The 15,622-nt window shown below is 50.9% G+C and overlaps 1 protein-coding gene across 2 annotated transcripts in view; it reads left to right on the forward strand.

Moving 5' to 3' along the window:
• LOC140425416 (stathmin domain-containing protein 1-like) overlaps nt 1-8,943 on the forward strand; it is a 37,861-nt gene extending 28,918 nt beyond the window's left edge. For both annotated transcript variants that reach the window (XM_072509670.1, XM_072509671.1), the window contains one exon: nt 8,438-8,943. In XM_072509670.1, coding sequence (XP_072365771.1) covers nt 8,438-8,770 — 333 coding nt within the window. In that variant the 3' untranslated portion in view covers nt 8,771-8,943. The remainder of the gene's footprint in view (nt 1-8,437) is intronic.
• Nucleotides 8,944-15,622: the final 6,679 nt, after the last annotated feature.

Below are 15,622 nucleotides of genomic sequence, written 5' to 3' on the forward strand. Positions count from 1 at the left end.
CTGGGAGTCCATGAACCACTGCAAACTATGGGTGTTTCTCATTTATATACACCCAGTGATGTGGTTAACCTATTAACCTCCAATTTCTAACTTAGGGCTGAATTCTCTGTTTGGGAAACTAAGGGCACGATTTAACCAGAAAAAAAAATCTTATGTCCAGTTTTGGGCGCGTTTAGCGGGGTATTTCTCGGTAGAGAGGCACACGGCTATTCAATGACAATTTGCCCTTTCTTTTGGCCTCGGGGAATTGCTCTCCGCCGAGGCCTCACTCAAGAGTCATTTCCTGCTGGCCAGCCCACCAGGAAAAGCTCCTCGCAGATCAGTGCGCCATTTTGTCTGGCAGCCCTGATCTCCCCATCCCCCTTTCAGCCCTCGCCCCCCCCCCCCCCCCCCCCCCCACCCACTAACCTCGCGAGGTCCCCGGGAACACCCCCTCACTACCCCCCTCCACCTGTTAAGGTCCCCCCTTCCCACGTGGGCCTGATCCCTGGTAGTGCCAACCTGGGCACCCTGCATGTCAGGGTGACGCTGCCTGTGTGGCACTTCCAGGGTGCCCAGGGGCCAGTTGGAGTGCCAGGGTGCCACCCTGCCCTGTCCCTGACCAACCGGGAGTCTCTACAATGGCCTGGGAGAACCCCCCCCCCCCCCCCCCTCAACCCGGCCCCCTGGTGCCATTACGACTGGGCCACATTTGTGGAAACCAGTACTAAATGGCACCCTGGCGAGGTCTCCCAAAGGTGGCCATTAGGTCCTGGGCATCGGGAGAATCCCATGGACGCATATTTAATGAGCCTGATGGCCCAGTGAGGGCACAATCTAATTTGCGATGTTGCAAGCGTCTCACAAGAGGTCTCGTCCCAACACCAAGTCGGGCATGGCGAGTCCGTTAAATCGCACTCCCACTGGAACTGAATGGTATGCAATTCGTGTTCCTGCTGGAGGCGCTGTGTGAACAAATTTCGGGAGATGCAAATAGGCCAGCACTCTGACCATCTGAATTGTAAGCAATTCCCAGCGCCACTGGCATCATATTTGCTGGGGCTGGAATTTTTTGTTAAAGGTCCTGACAAGCTGGAGCTGCTTATAAGCAGTCCACTCACCACACTCATTCCAGCCAAGAAAATCGCTCTGAGATGATCTGCCCCCTATTTCAGAAGTCTGAAGTGGACCAACTGCTTAATGCCATTGAGGAGAGGAGGGACACCTTTATCCCAAGGGTGGGGCGGAGCCTTAAGCCCGCCCTCCTGAACAGCCCACCCAGGAGTAGGTGGCAGAGGCTGTTAGTGCTGCCTGCATCACCAGGAGAACCGGCACACACAGCTGTGCATTGAGGTGGGCCTGGTCCAGATTGAAGGTGATGTGGTCTGATGCCCAGGTGCAGAGGGCATCCTGCACAGCTCTGATGCACCTGTGTGCGGACGTTTGCGAGATCCCACACAGGTACCCGCTCCAGCCCTGGAATGAGTCGGAGGTATAAAGCTTCAGGGCGACTGTCATCTTGATGGCCGCCGGGGACGGGTGTCCTCCTCTTAAACCCCCTGCAGCGCCAAGTGAACCACCATCTGGCACAGGTGGCGCATGGTCATGCTGGTGAGCCGGAGTTGGCATTGACGCAGCCGATCTAGCAGCTCCTCAAAGCATATGCGTCGATGGTATATACGTGCCTTGATGTGGTGCCTCCTTAACACCTTCTCCTTGGCCTGTTGAATGGCCAGCACTTGAACCTCACTGGCTGGCCCCTGCTCTTCTGGGGCAGGCTCATCTTGTACAGGGTCCTCCTTGGGCTGGCCCTGGGTGTGTCGCCTCCGCACGTCTGCAAAGGCAGCAGTGGCCAGGTAGATAGCGAGCATAGCTGGCTGTCCTTCGAAATCCATATGTCTCTGCGGGGGTAAAGGGGAGGCAGAAGGGACAGAGAATGTTAGCAAGGTGACGATTCTCTTAACCATCCAAAACCACCAGGTTAAATGGTCATCCGGAATTATACTGCTGTGCCACCCTCAACATGCCCCCCACTCCACCCCTCAATATGTTGCCCTCTGCACTGCACCCCTGTCCTCATCAGTAAGTGGCACCTGGTCTATGATATGGGATCCTCTATCCTCACCACCCATTTCTGTTCAACAGGGGTATCAATGGCAGCTGCAACCTGTTTCAGCAATAGCTTTGTGGCCCCTCTCCTGTTTACCCCAGTGGGGTCTACTGTCGATCTCCTCACTGGTGGGCTGTGTGTTATACCACCAGCAGGGTGGAAACTTGTGTGATGGAGACGGTCAATGTGTGCTCCCTGTCGCCTCCATGCTAAGAGGCTTGTGTGCGGGCAGGTCCTACAGATGGGGGTGGGCAAGGGAAATGTGTGTTTGCTCGGATCTTCGCTGCAGTGTGATGTGGAGCCTGGGTGTAACATACAGGTTGTGACAGAGAGCTGGTCAGGTTTCCTGCCAAGTGTAAGATGGATGGAAGCAGGGGGACAGTGGCCAGGCAGGACCTGCAGACAGCTGCTGGTCCTAAGGTAAGCATGGGCTACCTGATAGTGTCACTGGTGTAGTTCTACTCAGAGAGGCTGAGTGCTAGGGAGGATACCAAAGGCCACGGTGAATGAGTCCATTGTTTGGGGTGAGCTCTGCAAATCATCTGCTTTATCTGCTGTGGGGCTGTGCTTCTGAGGAGTGCCAACGCCTGGTGGGCCAGCAACTAAATATTGCCACACCCATCCCATTGATGATACTGCTGAGGTCTGAGGGTTTCCAGAGGGGCAGCCTGGGTGGATTCCCACATGACCAGAGGCTCTGAGCATTTACAGGACACAGTGAGCAGTCAGCAGTGTGAGCAGCCAGGGGCCTGTAAGTAGCACCAAGGGATGCGTTTAAATAACCTACTGCAGCAATGGCGGTCTAAGCCAGGCCACCCTGATCCCTGGGGAACCCAAGAGCACGGACTTGGCTACTCCCCGCTACTCTCTGGGGTCCAGGCAGCCACCCCCTGCAAGCCTGACAAGTATTCTTACCTTCTCGCTCCCCCTCAACAGACATGGTGCACAGGTCCTGCTTGTAAATACTCGTACCCATTGCATGCTTCACCCCTCAGCGATTCTCCAATGTTCAACATGCTAATCACATTCAAATCCATGTAAATGATGATTTGCATGGGACCGGAGCATGGGCCACGAACCTCACTGCCACCGCTGTGGGGGGTGACCAAAGCATCTCGTCGAAATTAAATTCCAATTTTTGCTCCAGCCGATCACGATTCTTGCTGCTGGAGTCGGGCAGCGGAGAATCCAGTCCTTCATCACTTGTTGACTATTGACTATTTCATATCCTAACAGAGTCCCCTCTTTCTTGAAAATGAAAATAATCCTCAAGTGGGACAAAGAAATAAAAGTGATCCTTTTTTTCCATTCCATACAATACAATCATCCACAGAATCCCTAGTGCAAAAAGAAGACCATTCGATCCTCTGAAACAGCATCCTACCTAAGCCCATGCCCCTGCCTTATCCCTGTAACCCCACCTAACCTGTGGACAATAAGGACAATTAAGCATGGCCAATCCATCTAACCTGTAAATCTTTCTGGTTACAAATCTCCTTTCAAACTGACGCTTGCGTTCTGTATCTAGATGGTCAACATTTACGCCAGGAATGCTGCTGGAAAGGAATGTTTTCCAAGGAATTGTTTAAGAGCTTCTGACATCTGTTCCAACAGTGTGTCTTTCCGTAAAATTCCATAAAACATTGAAGTCTATCCATATTTGATACTTTAGCACAGTTTAATAATTTAAATACCAGCAAGAATTCCATCTAGAAATTTCCCAATTTTGCATATAATCTCCTGAATTCCCATTATATAATCTTCTATGGAACTATCCTCTAACTTTCTAAATTTGTCAAAATATGACCATGCCTTGTAGACATTTAATAAGTCATCCTTTTTACCCATAGGGTTTCTATGGTTCACCCGGCAAAGAAACACCCTCCTCACCATAAATCATTGAAGTGTAAAGTGTAGAAGCAGCAGTTCAGCCCATCAAGTCATGGGTAAACCCAGCAAATGTTTCCTTTTTTAAATAATTACCATTTCATGAACTTGTAATATACGTTCCCAATAGGCCAGCATCAGCCTCAGGAGAATCAGTTGGTAAAAGTATCCCTTATTCATCAACGGATGTCAGATGAGATTTGAGGTTTACATCAAAACGATTGTTTGGATGAGGAAATAAAAAAACTACTGAAAATAAGTACGTTAGAGGGAGATAAAGGGTTTCTTTTTTTTTTTCTGGAGAACTTGCAATTAATCTTGTACCTTAAATGTGTTCAGTATTGCCAAAGGAACTTCACAACCTGTCAAGTACTTTTTAAAAAATATATATTTTTATTGAAGGCATTTCCACATTAAAAAAAAAAAATCAGAACAATCAAATAATTCAATAAACAACCAACAACACCTCCCCCTGCTCCCCTGACACCAACCCCTCCTCAAATTCCGCCTTCCCCATTTTAACCCCCTTACCCCACTTGCTGACCTCTCAAACCTCAAAGAAATCACCTCCGGGTGACCAATCTGCCTACCCCCTCAAGGCGAACTTAACCTTCTCCAGCCTCAGGAATTCCGCCAGGTCGCTCACCCCACCTCCCCCGCTTTCGGCGGCCCCAAGTCCCGTCACCCAAGCAAAATCTGGCTCCAGGCTATCAAAGCCCAAAACATCGGCCTTTTTCACCCCCTGGACTCCCGGATCTTCCGACAAGCTAAATATCGCCACCTCTGGACTCAGAATCACCTCCACACCCAGCACCTCGGACATCACTCCCAAGAACCCCTGCCAGACCCACTCAGTCTTGGACACACCCAGAACATGTGGACTTTCCTCTCCCCTATTTCGTCCTCCAACTTGCCTTATCCTGTAACCCCAGGGGCGGCAGTCCAGGAAAGGACGGCACCTCTCTCTTTACAAAGTCCTGAATCTGCAGGGACCTAAAGCCATACACTTCCTCCAGGTCTTCCAACTCTGCAAATTTGCCTCCTTTAAACAAGTCGCCAAAGCACTCATTCCCTGCCTGCCACCAACCCCGAAACCTCGCATCCAGCCCCGCCAGTGCAAACCTGTGGTTATTACAGATCGACGCCCACACCGAGGCACCCGCCAGCCCCAGAAGCTGCCGCCACTGCCCCCACACTCTTAGGCCCGACACCACCACTGAGCTCACAGAGTACCTGGCTGGCGAGAAAGGTAAAGGCGGCAACAACAAGGCCCTTAAACACATTCCCCTACACGATGCCGCCTCTATCCGTCCCCACACCGACCCCTCCCCTAGGGCCCATCTCTCCTAACCATAGCAATATTCACTGCCCACTGATAGTTAATCATATTCGGCAATGGTCCAACCCCCCCTCGCCCCTGCTCCAAGAAAGCCTACATATCCCACGTGGTCTTCCCCGCCCACAAACCCAGAGATCTGCCCATTGACCTTCTTAAAAAAACAACTTGGGGACAAAGATTGGATGATTCTGAAATACAAACAGAAACTTTGGCAGCACTGTCATTTTTACTGTCTGCACCCGCCCCGCCAGCGACAGCGGCAGCGCATCACACCTCTTAAAGTCCCCCTTCATCTGCTCCACCAGCCGAGCCATGTTCATTTTATGCAACTGCGCCCAACTCCACTCCACCTGGGTACCCAAATACGTAAAAGGCCCCCCCCACCACATATAAACGGCAGCTCCTCTAGTCTCCTTTCCTGCCCTCTAGTCTCAATCAGGAACGCCTCGCTTTTTCCCCATATTCAATCTGTATCCTGAAAACTCCCCCAGAATCCCCATGGTGCTTCCGATGCTGTCCACCGGGTCCAAAATATAAGTAACAGATACAATGAGACCCTTTACTCAACGTCCCGCTGCTCAATCCCCCTCCAGTCCCTCGACGCCCTAAACGCTTTGCCAGCGGCTCTATCGCCACGGTAAAAAGCAACGGGGAGAGCGGGCACCCCTGTCTCGTCCCACGATGCAGCCCAATTCACTCAGTTTGTCCGCACAATCATGACTGACTCCTTATATAACAGCCGGACCGAATCTACAAACCCCTGCCCAAACCCGAACCACCACAGCACCTCCAACAAATATGCCCACTACACCCGATCAGACGCCTTCTCCGCATCCATCACCACCACTACCTCCACCTCCTGCCCCACTGAAGGCATCATAATTACATTGAGTAGCCTTCTCACATTCGTCGACAGCTGCCTCCCCTTCACAGAAGGGAAGTTTGATCTTTGCCTATCACCCCTGGGACACAGTACTCAATTCGCGACACCAACACCTTCGCCAATAACTTGCCGTCCACATTCAATAGTGATATCGGGCAGTATGACCCACAGTGCTCCGGATCCTTCTCCTTCTTTAAAATCAGGAGAGATGGAAGCCCGTGATAATGTCGGGGGGAGTTCCCCCATCTCCCTTGTTTCACTATATTCCCTCACAAGTAGTGGCCCCAGGTCCGCCCCTAACTTTTAATAACTTTTAATAAAACTCTACTGGGAACCCATCAAGCCCCGGGGCTTTCCCCGCCTTCATCGTCCCCATACTATCCATCACCTCCCTTAGCCCAATTGGGGCCCACAGTCCCTGAACTAGCCCCTCCTCTACCTTGGGAAACTCTAACCCCTTCAGGAACTGCTGCATCCTCTCACCCCTAGCTGGCCGCTCCGACTCGTAGAGCCTCCTATAAAATGCCTCAAACACCCCATTCGCCCCCTCCCCCCAGTCCATCACCACCTTGCCCTTATCATCCCTACCTCTGCCGATCTCCCTTGCAACCTCTTGCTTTCCAAAATGATGGGCCAATATCCCATTGGTCCCCCAGCTTCAGGCACATCTCCTGCAGAAAAGCCACGTCCGCCTTCAAACTCCTCAGAACCGTGAACACACACGACCGTTCAACTGGCCCATTCAACACCCCCACATTCCACCTGACCAGCCTTGTCATGGGGGGGCTTCCGGCACCCTTCCCCTGCCAATCAGCCATGCCATTTTTTGAGCCAACCCCTGGCCCACGTCACGCAACCCTCCAGGCCCTCCCTCGGATGTCCACCATCATCGATCTCTTCCCAGCTGCGCCGCACCAACCACACCCCTTCCTCTTGGAAACACTCCACTTCATTCTTGTTAACTAGGCCACCCAGCTAGCATGGTGGCCCCCAACCAAGGCCTCCAATCCCTAAAGAGTAAGAAATGGCACAGTCACCATCGTTGCTCCCCTGTGAAATCCTGCCCCAGAAAACCCACCACCAAACACTTTAAAAAGCACACTGAATTCCTCCAAAGTTCAATGTCCTCACACTCCTCCCAATCCATTGTGCCTCATAAGTTCCCTCGCCTCCTCTGACGTGTTGAAATAAAGCTCTCAGTTCTGGAAAGACACTCACAGGTAGGCCGGGTACAAAACCCCAAAATTCGCCCCCTTTCCAAAGAGGGTAGCCTTAATCCAGTTAAACCTGGCCCCCCTCTTCGCCCGTTCCACACCCGTTCTGGACCACTCGCAGCTCGTCCCTTTCCCAGGTACATTTCCTGGTCTGCCTCACCCATCAAAGAATCTTGTCCTTGCCCAGAAAGCAGTGCAACCACTCCACCATCGTCCTCAGTGGCTCGCCGCCTTGCGGCCTCATCCTCAGTGCCCTGTGTGCTCGGTCCACCTCCAGAGGTCATTCTAAGGCCCCCCCCCCCCTCCTCCTCCAATTTCTCCAGCCGTCTACCTCCGCACCTTCAATGCCTTCAGGCATCCCAACAATCCTTAAGTTTGCCTTCTGGAGTGATTCTCCAAATCCTTCACCTTCTCCCTCAACCTTTCCTGTCTCTCCCGCATTACTCCCACCTCAGCCACCAACGAGACCAACTGCTCCTCATGCTCCCCGACCGCCTCCACTTTCTGGATTGCCAGGCCCTGGGACTCCAGCCTCTGCTCCACTCACTCGATCCAGATCTCAGCGGTTCCACCACCTTGCCTAGGTCTTCCAGCGCCTCTTTCCTCTGTTGCCAGAACTTATTATTCAGAAACTCTACTAACTGTTCAATCACTGGGCAGGCAGCGCAGCCTCCTTGTCCTCCACCATCTTTTCTTGCGGAGCACCAAGAAGACTCTCCGGCTCCCGCTGCTTTCTTCCTTGCACCACTCCTTGTCCGTGAATCCATCTACCAGCCACACCAGAGGAGTATTACTTCCCCAAGCACTCCTGTACGTTTTGCCCTCAAATACTTTGCCCTTTAGGCGGGTAAAAGAACGAAAAATCTACCTTGAGCGGGAGCCACCAAATGTGCGACCACCCTCTCCATGGCCGCCACCGGAAATCCTGTCAGTTATTTTTAATGTAGTTTTGGCAGTGTCAGTTGAAGGAGTCCAAGTACAATTGGGAATTATATGTTCAGTAAAAAAGTGATGTTTATTCTTAGATGAAGGAAGTCAAGTTAAAGGAAAGACTAAATAAGTTTAATTCTTCACCGGTAATGATGCAAGATGAACCTACGGAGGTGCCTCTAGAACCTGACCATGCAAACTTGGAGGAGGTTGTTGAGAAAATAAATGCCAAACACAAAGAAATCCAGCAGGAGCAACAGGAGATAGCCAAGGAGAATGATGAAAGTGACGACCTGGTTGACAAGACTGGAATAAACCAACCGGAGAGAAAGGTTAATGCAGAGGACTGTTGTGAAGTTGTAGAATTAAATGATGGACATTATTTGGCAACAAAAGTAGCTGATGAAGTAATTGTGAACAAAATTTGAATCAATACTGCACATCGTACATCAATTAATTGCCTAACGACTTGCTTGTAATGTCTTAGTGAAAAATTTCCTCTTAACACCTATGTTGCATTGTCTTAAACTAAGAATTGCCAAAGTCTACCACGCCATTGTGAAGAGAATTATTCTGTGTCAATAAAGGTTGTCCATAATGATGTTGCTTCTTTCAGAAAATCTTTTTCAAAAAAGAGGAGTTTCACTTGTAAAATGTTAGCTAAGGCAGAGAATAATCAGATGGGCAGTGGAAATGGTCCAACACTTTGCTGCATAGAGCAGTGGAGTGTGAGTTTGCAGCCATGATTTGCCACATCCTAATTTCAAAGATCTCAGAAGTGCCTTACAGAGGATAGAGAAGTTAACCAAAAATGAAAAAGGATAGTTGAGGAGATTTCAAAGGGACAGTAAATACACTGTTTTCATGTACCTCTTGAGATCTCGTATCAGGGTAATACCTGAAAGCAGATTAATTTCCAATCCTATAATCCAGGAATGGTGCAGTGTGTGAGGGCTCAAGAAAATTAATTGGAAGACAAAAATTACCTTTCAGTTGACTGGGGGGGGGGGGGGGGGGGGCGGGCGGGGGGGCGGTGGAGCACAGGGTTTCGCTCTATGCGGATGACCTGCTTCTGTACGTTTCAGGCCCAATAGAGGGGATAGTAGAAATCATGAGGACTCTGGGGGAATTTGGCCGGTTTTCAGGGTATAAGCTTAATATGGGAAAGAGTGAGATGTTTGTGGTCCAGGAGAGGTGACTGGGAGAGCTGCCGTTTAGGTTAGTAAAGGGAAGATTTAGGTACCTAGGCATCCAAGTAGCACATGAATGGGATCGGCTGCATAAATTGAATCTAGCCCGGCTGGTGGACCAAATGAAGGACGTTTTTCGGAGATGGGACGTGCTTCCGTTGTCTCTGGCTGGGAGGGTGCAAACGGTGAAGATGACGGACCTCCCGCGATTACTATTTGTATTTCAGTGTCTCCCCATCTTTATTCCACAGTCCTTTTTTAAGCGGGTCAACAGAGTGATCATGGCTTCGTCTGGGCGGGCAAGACCGCGCGAGTAAGGAAGTTAATGTTTGAGCGGAGTCGGGGAGAGGGCGGACTGGCGCTGCCAGATTTTAGCAACTATTGCTGGGTGGCTAATATAGCCATGATCAGGAAGTGGGTGGTGGGGGAGGTGTCGGCATGGGTGTGTATGGAGGCGGCTTCATGTAAGGGCACCAGTTTGGGGGCATTGGTAACTTCGCCTCTGCCGTTCCTGCCGGCACGGTACTCCACCAGTCCAGTGGTGGTGGCGGCCCTGAGAGTTTGGGGCCAGTGGAGGCGGCATGTGGGAGCAATGGGAGCATCGGTCTGGGCCCCAGTCTGTGATAATCACCGGTTTGCCCCAGGGAGTATGGACGGGGGGTTCCGGTTATGGCGGAGAGCGGGGATTGAGATGATGGGGGGATATGTTCATAGAGGGAAGCTTTCCGAGTATGAGGGCGTTGGAGGAAAAGTTTGGGTTGGCGAGGGGAAACCAATTCAGGTATCTGCAGGTGTGGGACTTCCTTCGTAAACAGGTGTCAACCTTCCCGCTCTTACCGCGAAGGGGGATTCAGGACAGGGTAGTTTCCAGAGGGTGGGTAGGAGAAGGGAGCATCTCGGACATTTATAGGGAGTTTATGGGGTCGGAGGAGACGCAGACCGAGGAGCTGAAGCGCAAGTGGGAGGAGGAGCTGGGAGGTGAGATAGAGGATAGTCTATGGGCAGACGCGTTGAGTAGGGTCTTTGGGGTGGAGGACAGGTGCGCAAAATGTGCGGGAGGACCGGTGAACCATGTACGCATGTTTTGGACATGTCCAAAGCTTAGGGGATTTTGGCAGGGATTTGCGGATGTCATGTCCACGGTGTTAAATACAAGGGTGGCGCTGAGTCCAGAGGTGGCGATTGTCCAGGGTGTCAGAAGACCCAGGAATCCAGGAGGAGAAACAGGCAGACATTCTGGCCTTTGCTTCCCTGGTAGCCCGGAGACGGATACTATTAGCATGGATGGACTCAAAGCCCCCGAAGTCGGAGACCTGGCTATCGGGCATGGCTAGCTTTCTCTGTTTGGAGAAAATCAAGTTCGCCTTGAGAGGGTCACTGTTAGGGTTCACCCGGAGTTGGTGTTTTTGAAAACTCACCACTATTCTTAGAAGTCCCTCTATAACAAAAAGGGCCGAGAAATGGTGTAGCCACTTAAAATGGCCAACTCCCGATTCAAAATGGCGAACGGCAAAGGCTGATGGGAAAATCAGCCAACAGGACTAAAACAAGCAGCTCACAGGTAAACTGTGTATTCACCTCTGGGAAGGCCAGACAAGATCGATACCAGTAACCATCAGCACAACAAAACACCAGCCACCTGCATACTAATAAGCAATCCCCGGGAACAATGTGCAACATTTTAGACACAAAGCCAACCCAGACTCTTCGGCGCCAGCAGGAGCCTACACAAAAGGAGGTGAACGAGCACCTCAAGACCGCCCATCGATCAGGGAACCGCTCCAGCATTGGAGAAAATCGAACCAAGTGATTGGGACAGAGTCCAATCACTTGGGACCAGGTACAGGGGCCGCCCCGAAAGGCGGGAAGCCCCTGCAGACTATAAGAATTGAGCCCCAAATTCAAATCGCACTCTTCTCTTCCTCTCCACCTCTTTGAGCTCTTCGTCCTGCCCGGGTCACCCAGCAACAACGAACTAACATTGACCGTGACCGGAGCAGTGAAGATCGAATCGTAAGTTTAATTCAACGCTCGCTACGAGATAGGCGCTCCTAGCAACCAAGCTGTACCAACTTCGAATCCCACAGACTCAGAACCCGAACGAAAGGCCATTTGTTTCCCTGACCTGGTGGGCCAGTTCCAAGTTAAGTATAGGCCTGTTAGTTGTAGGAAGTAGATACATGGCGGTATCAGAAAGATACCTGGCGACTCAAGAGCAAAGGTGATAGAACAGAGCAATTAAACTAAGGCAAAAGTTAGCAACAATATTTGGCGACATCCTGACGGGACCCGATCTAGAAGTGGAAAACCACTCCGGGAGAACCCAAGAATTTGAATTAGAGATCCAATTGGAAACAGAAAACCACAAGTGTTCAAGCAGTTCTGATCAATAGTCATAATTCGGAAGTGTGTGTATGGATGCGTAACTAACAGGACTATAAGGTAAAACTGAGAGATTTTTGTTGCGTCAAAACTGTCGGAAGTTTGTATATCGGAACGTGGCGAAAGCCGTACCCGTATTTACAGCACCGCCTTAGCTCCCCTGTTCCAAATTTAAAGAGCAGCATTCGGATTAAAACCCCTGTCCCAAATTTGAAGAGCAGCATTCGGATAGGAAAGATGGCAATGCAGGCAATGCAGCGCCTAATGAACCCTGAGGAATTTGCGGTCGCAGCGACCAGCAGCAGTAGAGTGGGACAATGTCCCATTTGGGAGGAAGAGATCAGGAAATATCTCAAAGGGAAAGGATGGCCCCTTTGGGATGAATTCTGTGACAACGAGGAATCAGGTCCCGGGAGTATAGGACATACTTGGTGGGAGAACCTGAGCAAGGTCCACAAAAAGAGCTTAGGGAACGCTCGCAAGCCGATGGCAATCGTGTCCTGATTGGCACAATTGCGAGGCACAGAGGAGGTCGTTAGGATGCTCCGGAAAGAAGTTGAGGGCATACATCGAATGAGTAAGGTTGATGTAAGCGAGATAGAAAAGGAGAATTTGGAATTGAGAAGGAAGTTGGCGGCAAAAGATGGAGAAGTGGATGATGCCAAAAGGGCTCACTAGTCTTGTCTGGCACACTTAGGCAGCTTCCAGTCTCAATACGAAAAGGCCTATCAGGACACGCAACGTGCAGTCCTGGTACGTGAAGAAACGGAAGAGCAGGTAGAGGCATTACAGAGACAGTGTAGTGACCTCAAGGCAGCATTAAGAGCACTCCATGCTGCCACCACAGAACAAAGACAAAGCACATTAGATCACGCAAAGTGCCGGAAGCAGATTGCAGAGCTGCAATCGCTGCTTTCAGTTCAGAAAGGTTTCCAGGAAACCTTTGGAGAAAAATTAGATAAGGAAGACGGCCCTGATTGGGAAGAATTGAACAAAGCAGCGCAGAGATATGTTCAGGGAACATGCGCGCAGGGAAAACCACAAAAGAGGAAAGCGCCCCAAACCCCCACACAGCAGATAGTTCAAGCTCCAATGAACCCAGTAACCACCCACCGCACAGCCACATCGGACGATGTGGAATTTCTATACTCCACCCCCTTAACAGTGACCCAATTACGGGACGCGTGCGACAAGATCACACCGTTCCTCCCCACCTCAGACCCCCACCATTTCTTTGCCACAGTCAAACATCAGGCGACCATGCACGGCCTGGATGAGCGAGAGCATGTAAAGCTCACGGTTTTAAGTTTAGATCCTTCAGTAGCAGCAGCCCTTCCCGACCCACAGAATGTAGGAGGAGGCACCCTTGCAGAAATGCATACCGCGATCCTGGATGCGATCGGGTATAACCGGGGTGACCCCGTAGATGGCCTCAACAAATGTAGGCAAAAGAAATCCGAGCACCCCACAGCGTTTGCTGGACGCCTGTGGATCCACTTTGCAGCAGTCTTTGGAGACTTAGACCGTGCCCATTTGTCCCCAGACAACATGGCCAAATGGACCCGCACCCTTATCTCCCATGCCACGGAAACAAGACAGAAAGCCTGCGCGAGTTATGATCCCTCAAAGGAGGCCCATAACGTGAAGTGGGTAGTGAAAAGATTGTCCCGCGCTTGGGAGCAATCTGTTCAAAGTAAACCCGCAGTTAAGGATAGCGAGGAAAAGCAGGCCGCCACAGATATGCAGGCAGTAAAGACAACACACCAGAACCCCGCATGGGTGAATGAGGGAAAGAACAGTCCCCCATCCAAGTCACAGGAGTGTTACAACTGCGGACAGTTGGGACACTTCGCAAGAGAGTGCAATGCGCCTAAAAAGCCAGAGAACCCAGCAGACGGGCACTCTGAGTAAGAAAAAGACAGAGCCCATTCATAGCATTAGCGCCCGTTCAGATCAGACGGACTTGACCGGAACAGACTGACGGTGTACGGGCTCCCCCAGTTGGGTCTGCGACACCCTTTGGGATAGGTCCGGACGACCGGTAGTTGCAGCGAAAATTCGGGGACAGCCCATCGAATTTCTCTGGGACACAGGAGGGTCCCGCACCACAATAAATCCCTCCACCCTGTTTCAAAAAGACACGTGGCCCACTACAGCCACTATCACCCTCAGCGGCTTTACAGGTCACTCACAGCAGGGACGCATCACAGCCCCTGTACCAATTCAAATCGGTAACATCACCACCAAGCACCCCGTAGTTTTAGTTGACCTGCCCCACACAGCAGAACACATTCTGGGAATCGATTTCATGAATTCCCATAATCTTTCATTCGATCCAGTCAACCAGTGTGTCTGGAAGATGGCAAAATCCGCAAGAGCCCCCGCAACGCTCAATATAGGAGAGGACGCGAACAAAATTAGCGCAGTAGGCGAATTTTGGTTCAACCCGACCACGCTTAGTACGGACAAGCAGGTTAGGGCAGTTCTGCAAAAGAACAGGGCAGCATTCGCAACCCACAAGCACGACTGTGGACGGATGACTGGCTCCATAAAAATAACCCCTAGATCCCAAAAACAGTATGGATTTCCCCAAGAGGCAGAGGGAGAAATCACCAGGGTAATAGAAAGCTTATTACAGCAGGGCGTACTTAGATCAGTAGCCTCCACTAATAATGCCCCGATTTGGCCAGTGAGAAAGCCCGATGGATCATGGCGACTGACCATCGATTACCGGGAACTCAACAAAATCACCCCCGCAGCAGCCCCCACAGTAGCAACAAGTCCCGAGACCATGCTCAAGCAGGGACTCAATTCCCGATACTTTACGGTTTTGGATATCAGTAATGGATTCTGGTCCATTCCATTGGCAAAGGCGTGCCAGTACAAATTTGCCTTCACGTTTAAAGCACAGCAGTACACGTGGACATGCCTGCCACAAGGCTTCCACAACTCCCCCTCCATTTTCCACCGACAGCTGGCAAATGGTTTAGCCAAATTCTCTCGCCCCGAATGTCTGGTTCAGTACGTAGACGACCTACTACTGCAGACAGACACCAAGGAAGAGCACATTGAGCTTCTGTCCGAACTCCTGGAACTCTTACACTCAATCGGTTGTAAAGTCAACCCCAAAAAGGCCCAGATTTTGGAAGATAAGGTGATATATTTGGGAACAATTATCACACATGGTAAACGCGAGATCGAGCATAAAAGGATTGACTCGATTGCTAAATTGCCCCTTCCCCAGAACGTTTCAGCCCTCCGGTCGTTTATAGGACCGGTTGGCTACTGCCGAAACCACATTGACGGTTTCGCCAGCAAGGCAGCGCCCCTCTCAGACCTCCTAAAGAAAGGAGACCCCTGGGAATGGCTTCCGCAGCATACGGATGCTGTGGACTCTTTGAAACAAGCACTCATAGCAGCCCCCGCACTACAAGTTCCAGACCCGCTTTCCCCTTACGCCACAGAGGTAGCGACCACAGACCACACCTTTTCAGCTGTGCTCCTCCAGGAATGGCACGACTAGTTAAGGCCCGTAGCTTATGCCTCCAGAATTTTAGATGCTGTGGAGCAGGGATTTTCAGCCTGTGAGAGGCACCTGCTCGCAGTATTTTGGGCAGTGCAGTATTTTTCATATATTACCGGACTGAACCCCATCACAATTATCACCGAACAAACCCCCACCCAACTTTTACTGGACGGACGACTCAA

This window comes from Scyliorhinus torazame, chromosome 6 (assembly GCF_047496885.1).
Source record: "Scyliorhinus torazame isolate Kashiwa2021f chromosome 6, sScyTor2.1, whole genome shotgun sequence".
Lineage (NCBI taxonomy): Eukaryota > Metazoa > Chordata > Chondrichthyes > Carcharhiniformes > Scyliorhinidae > Scyliorhinus > Scyliorhinus torazame.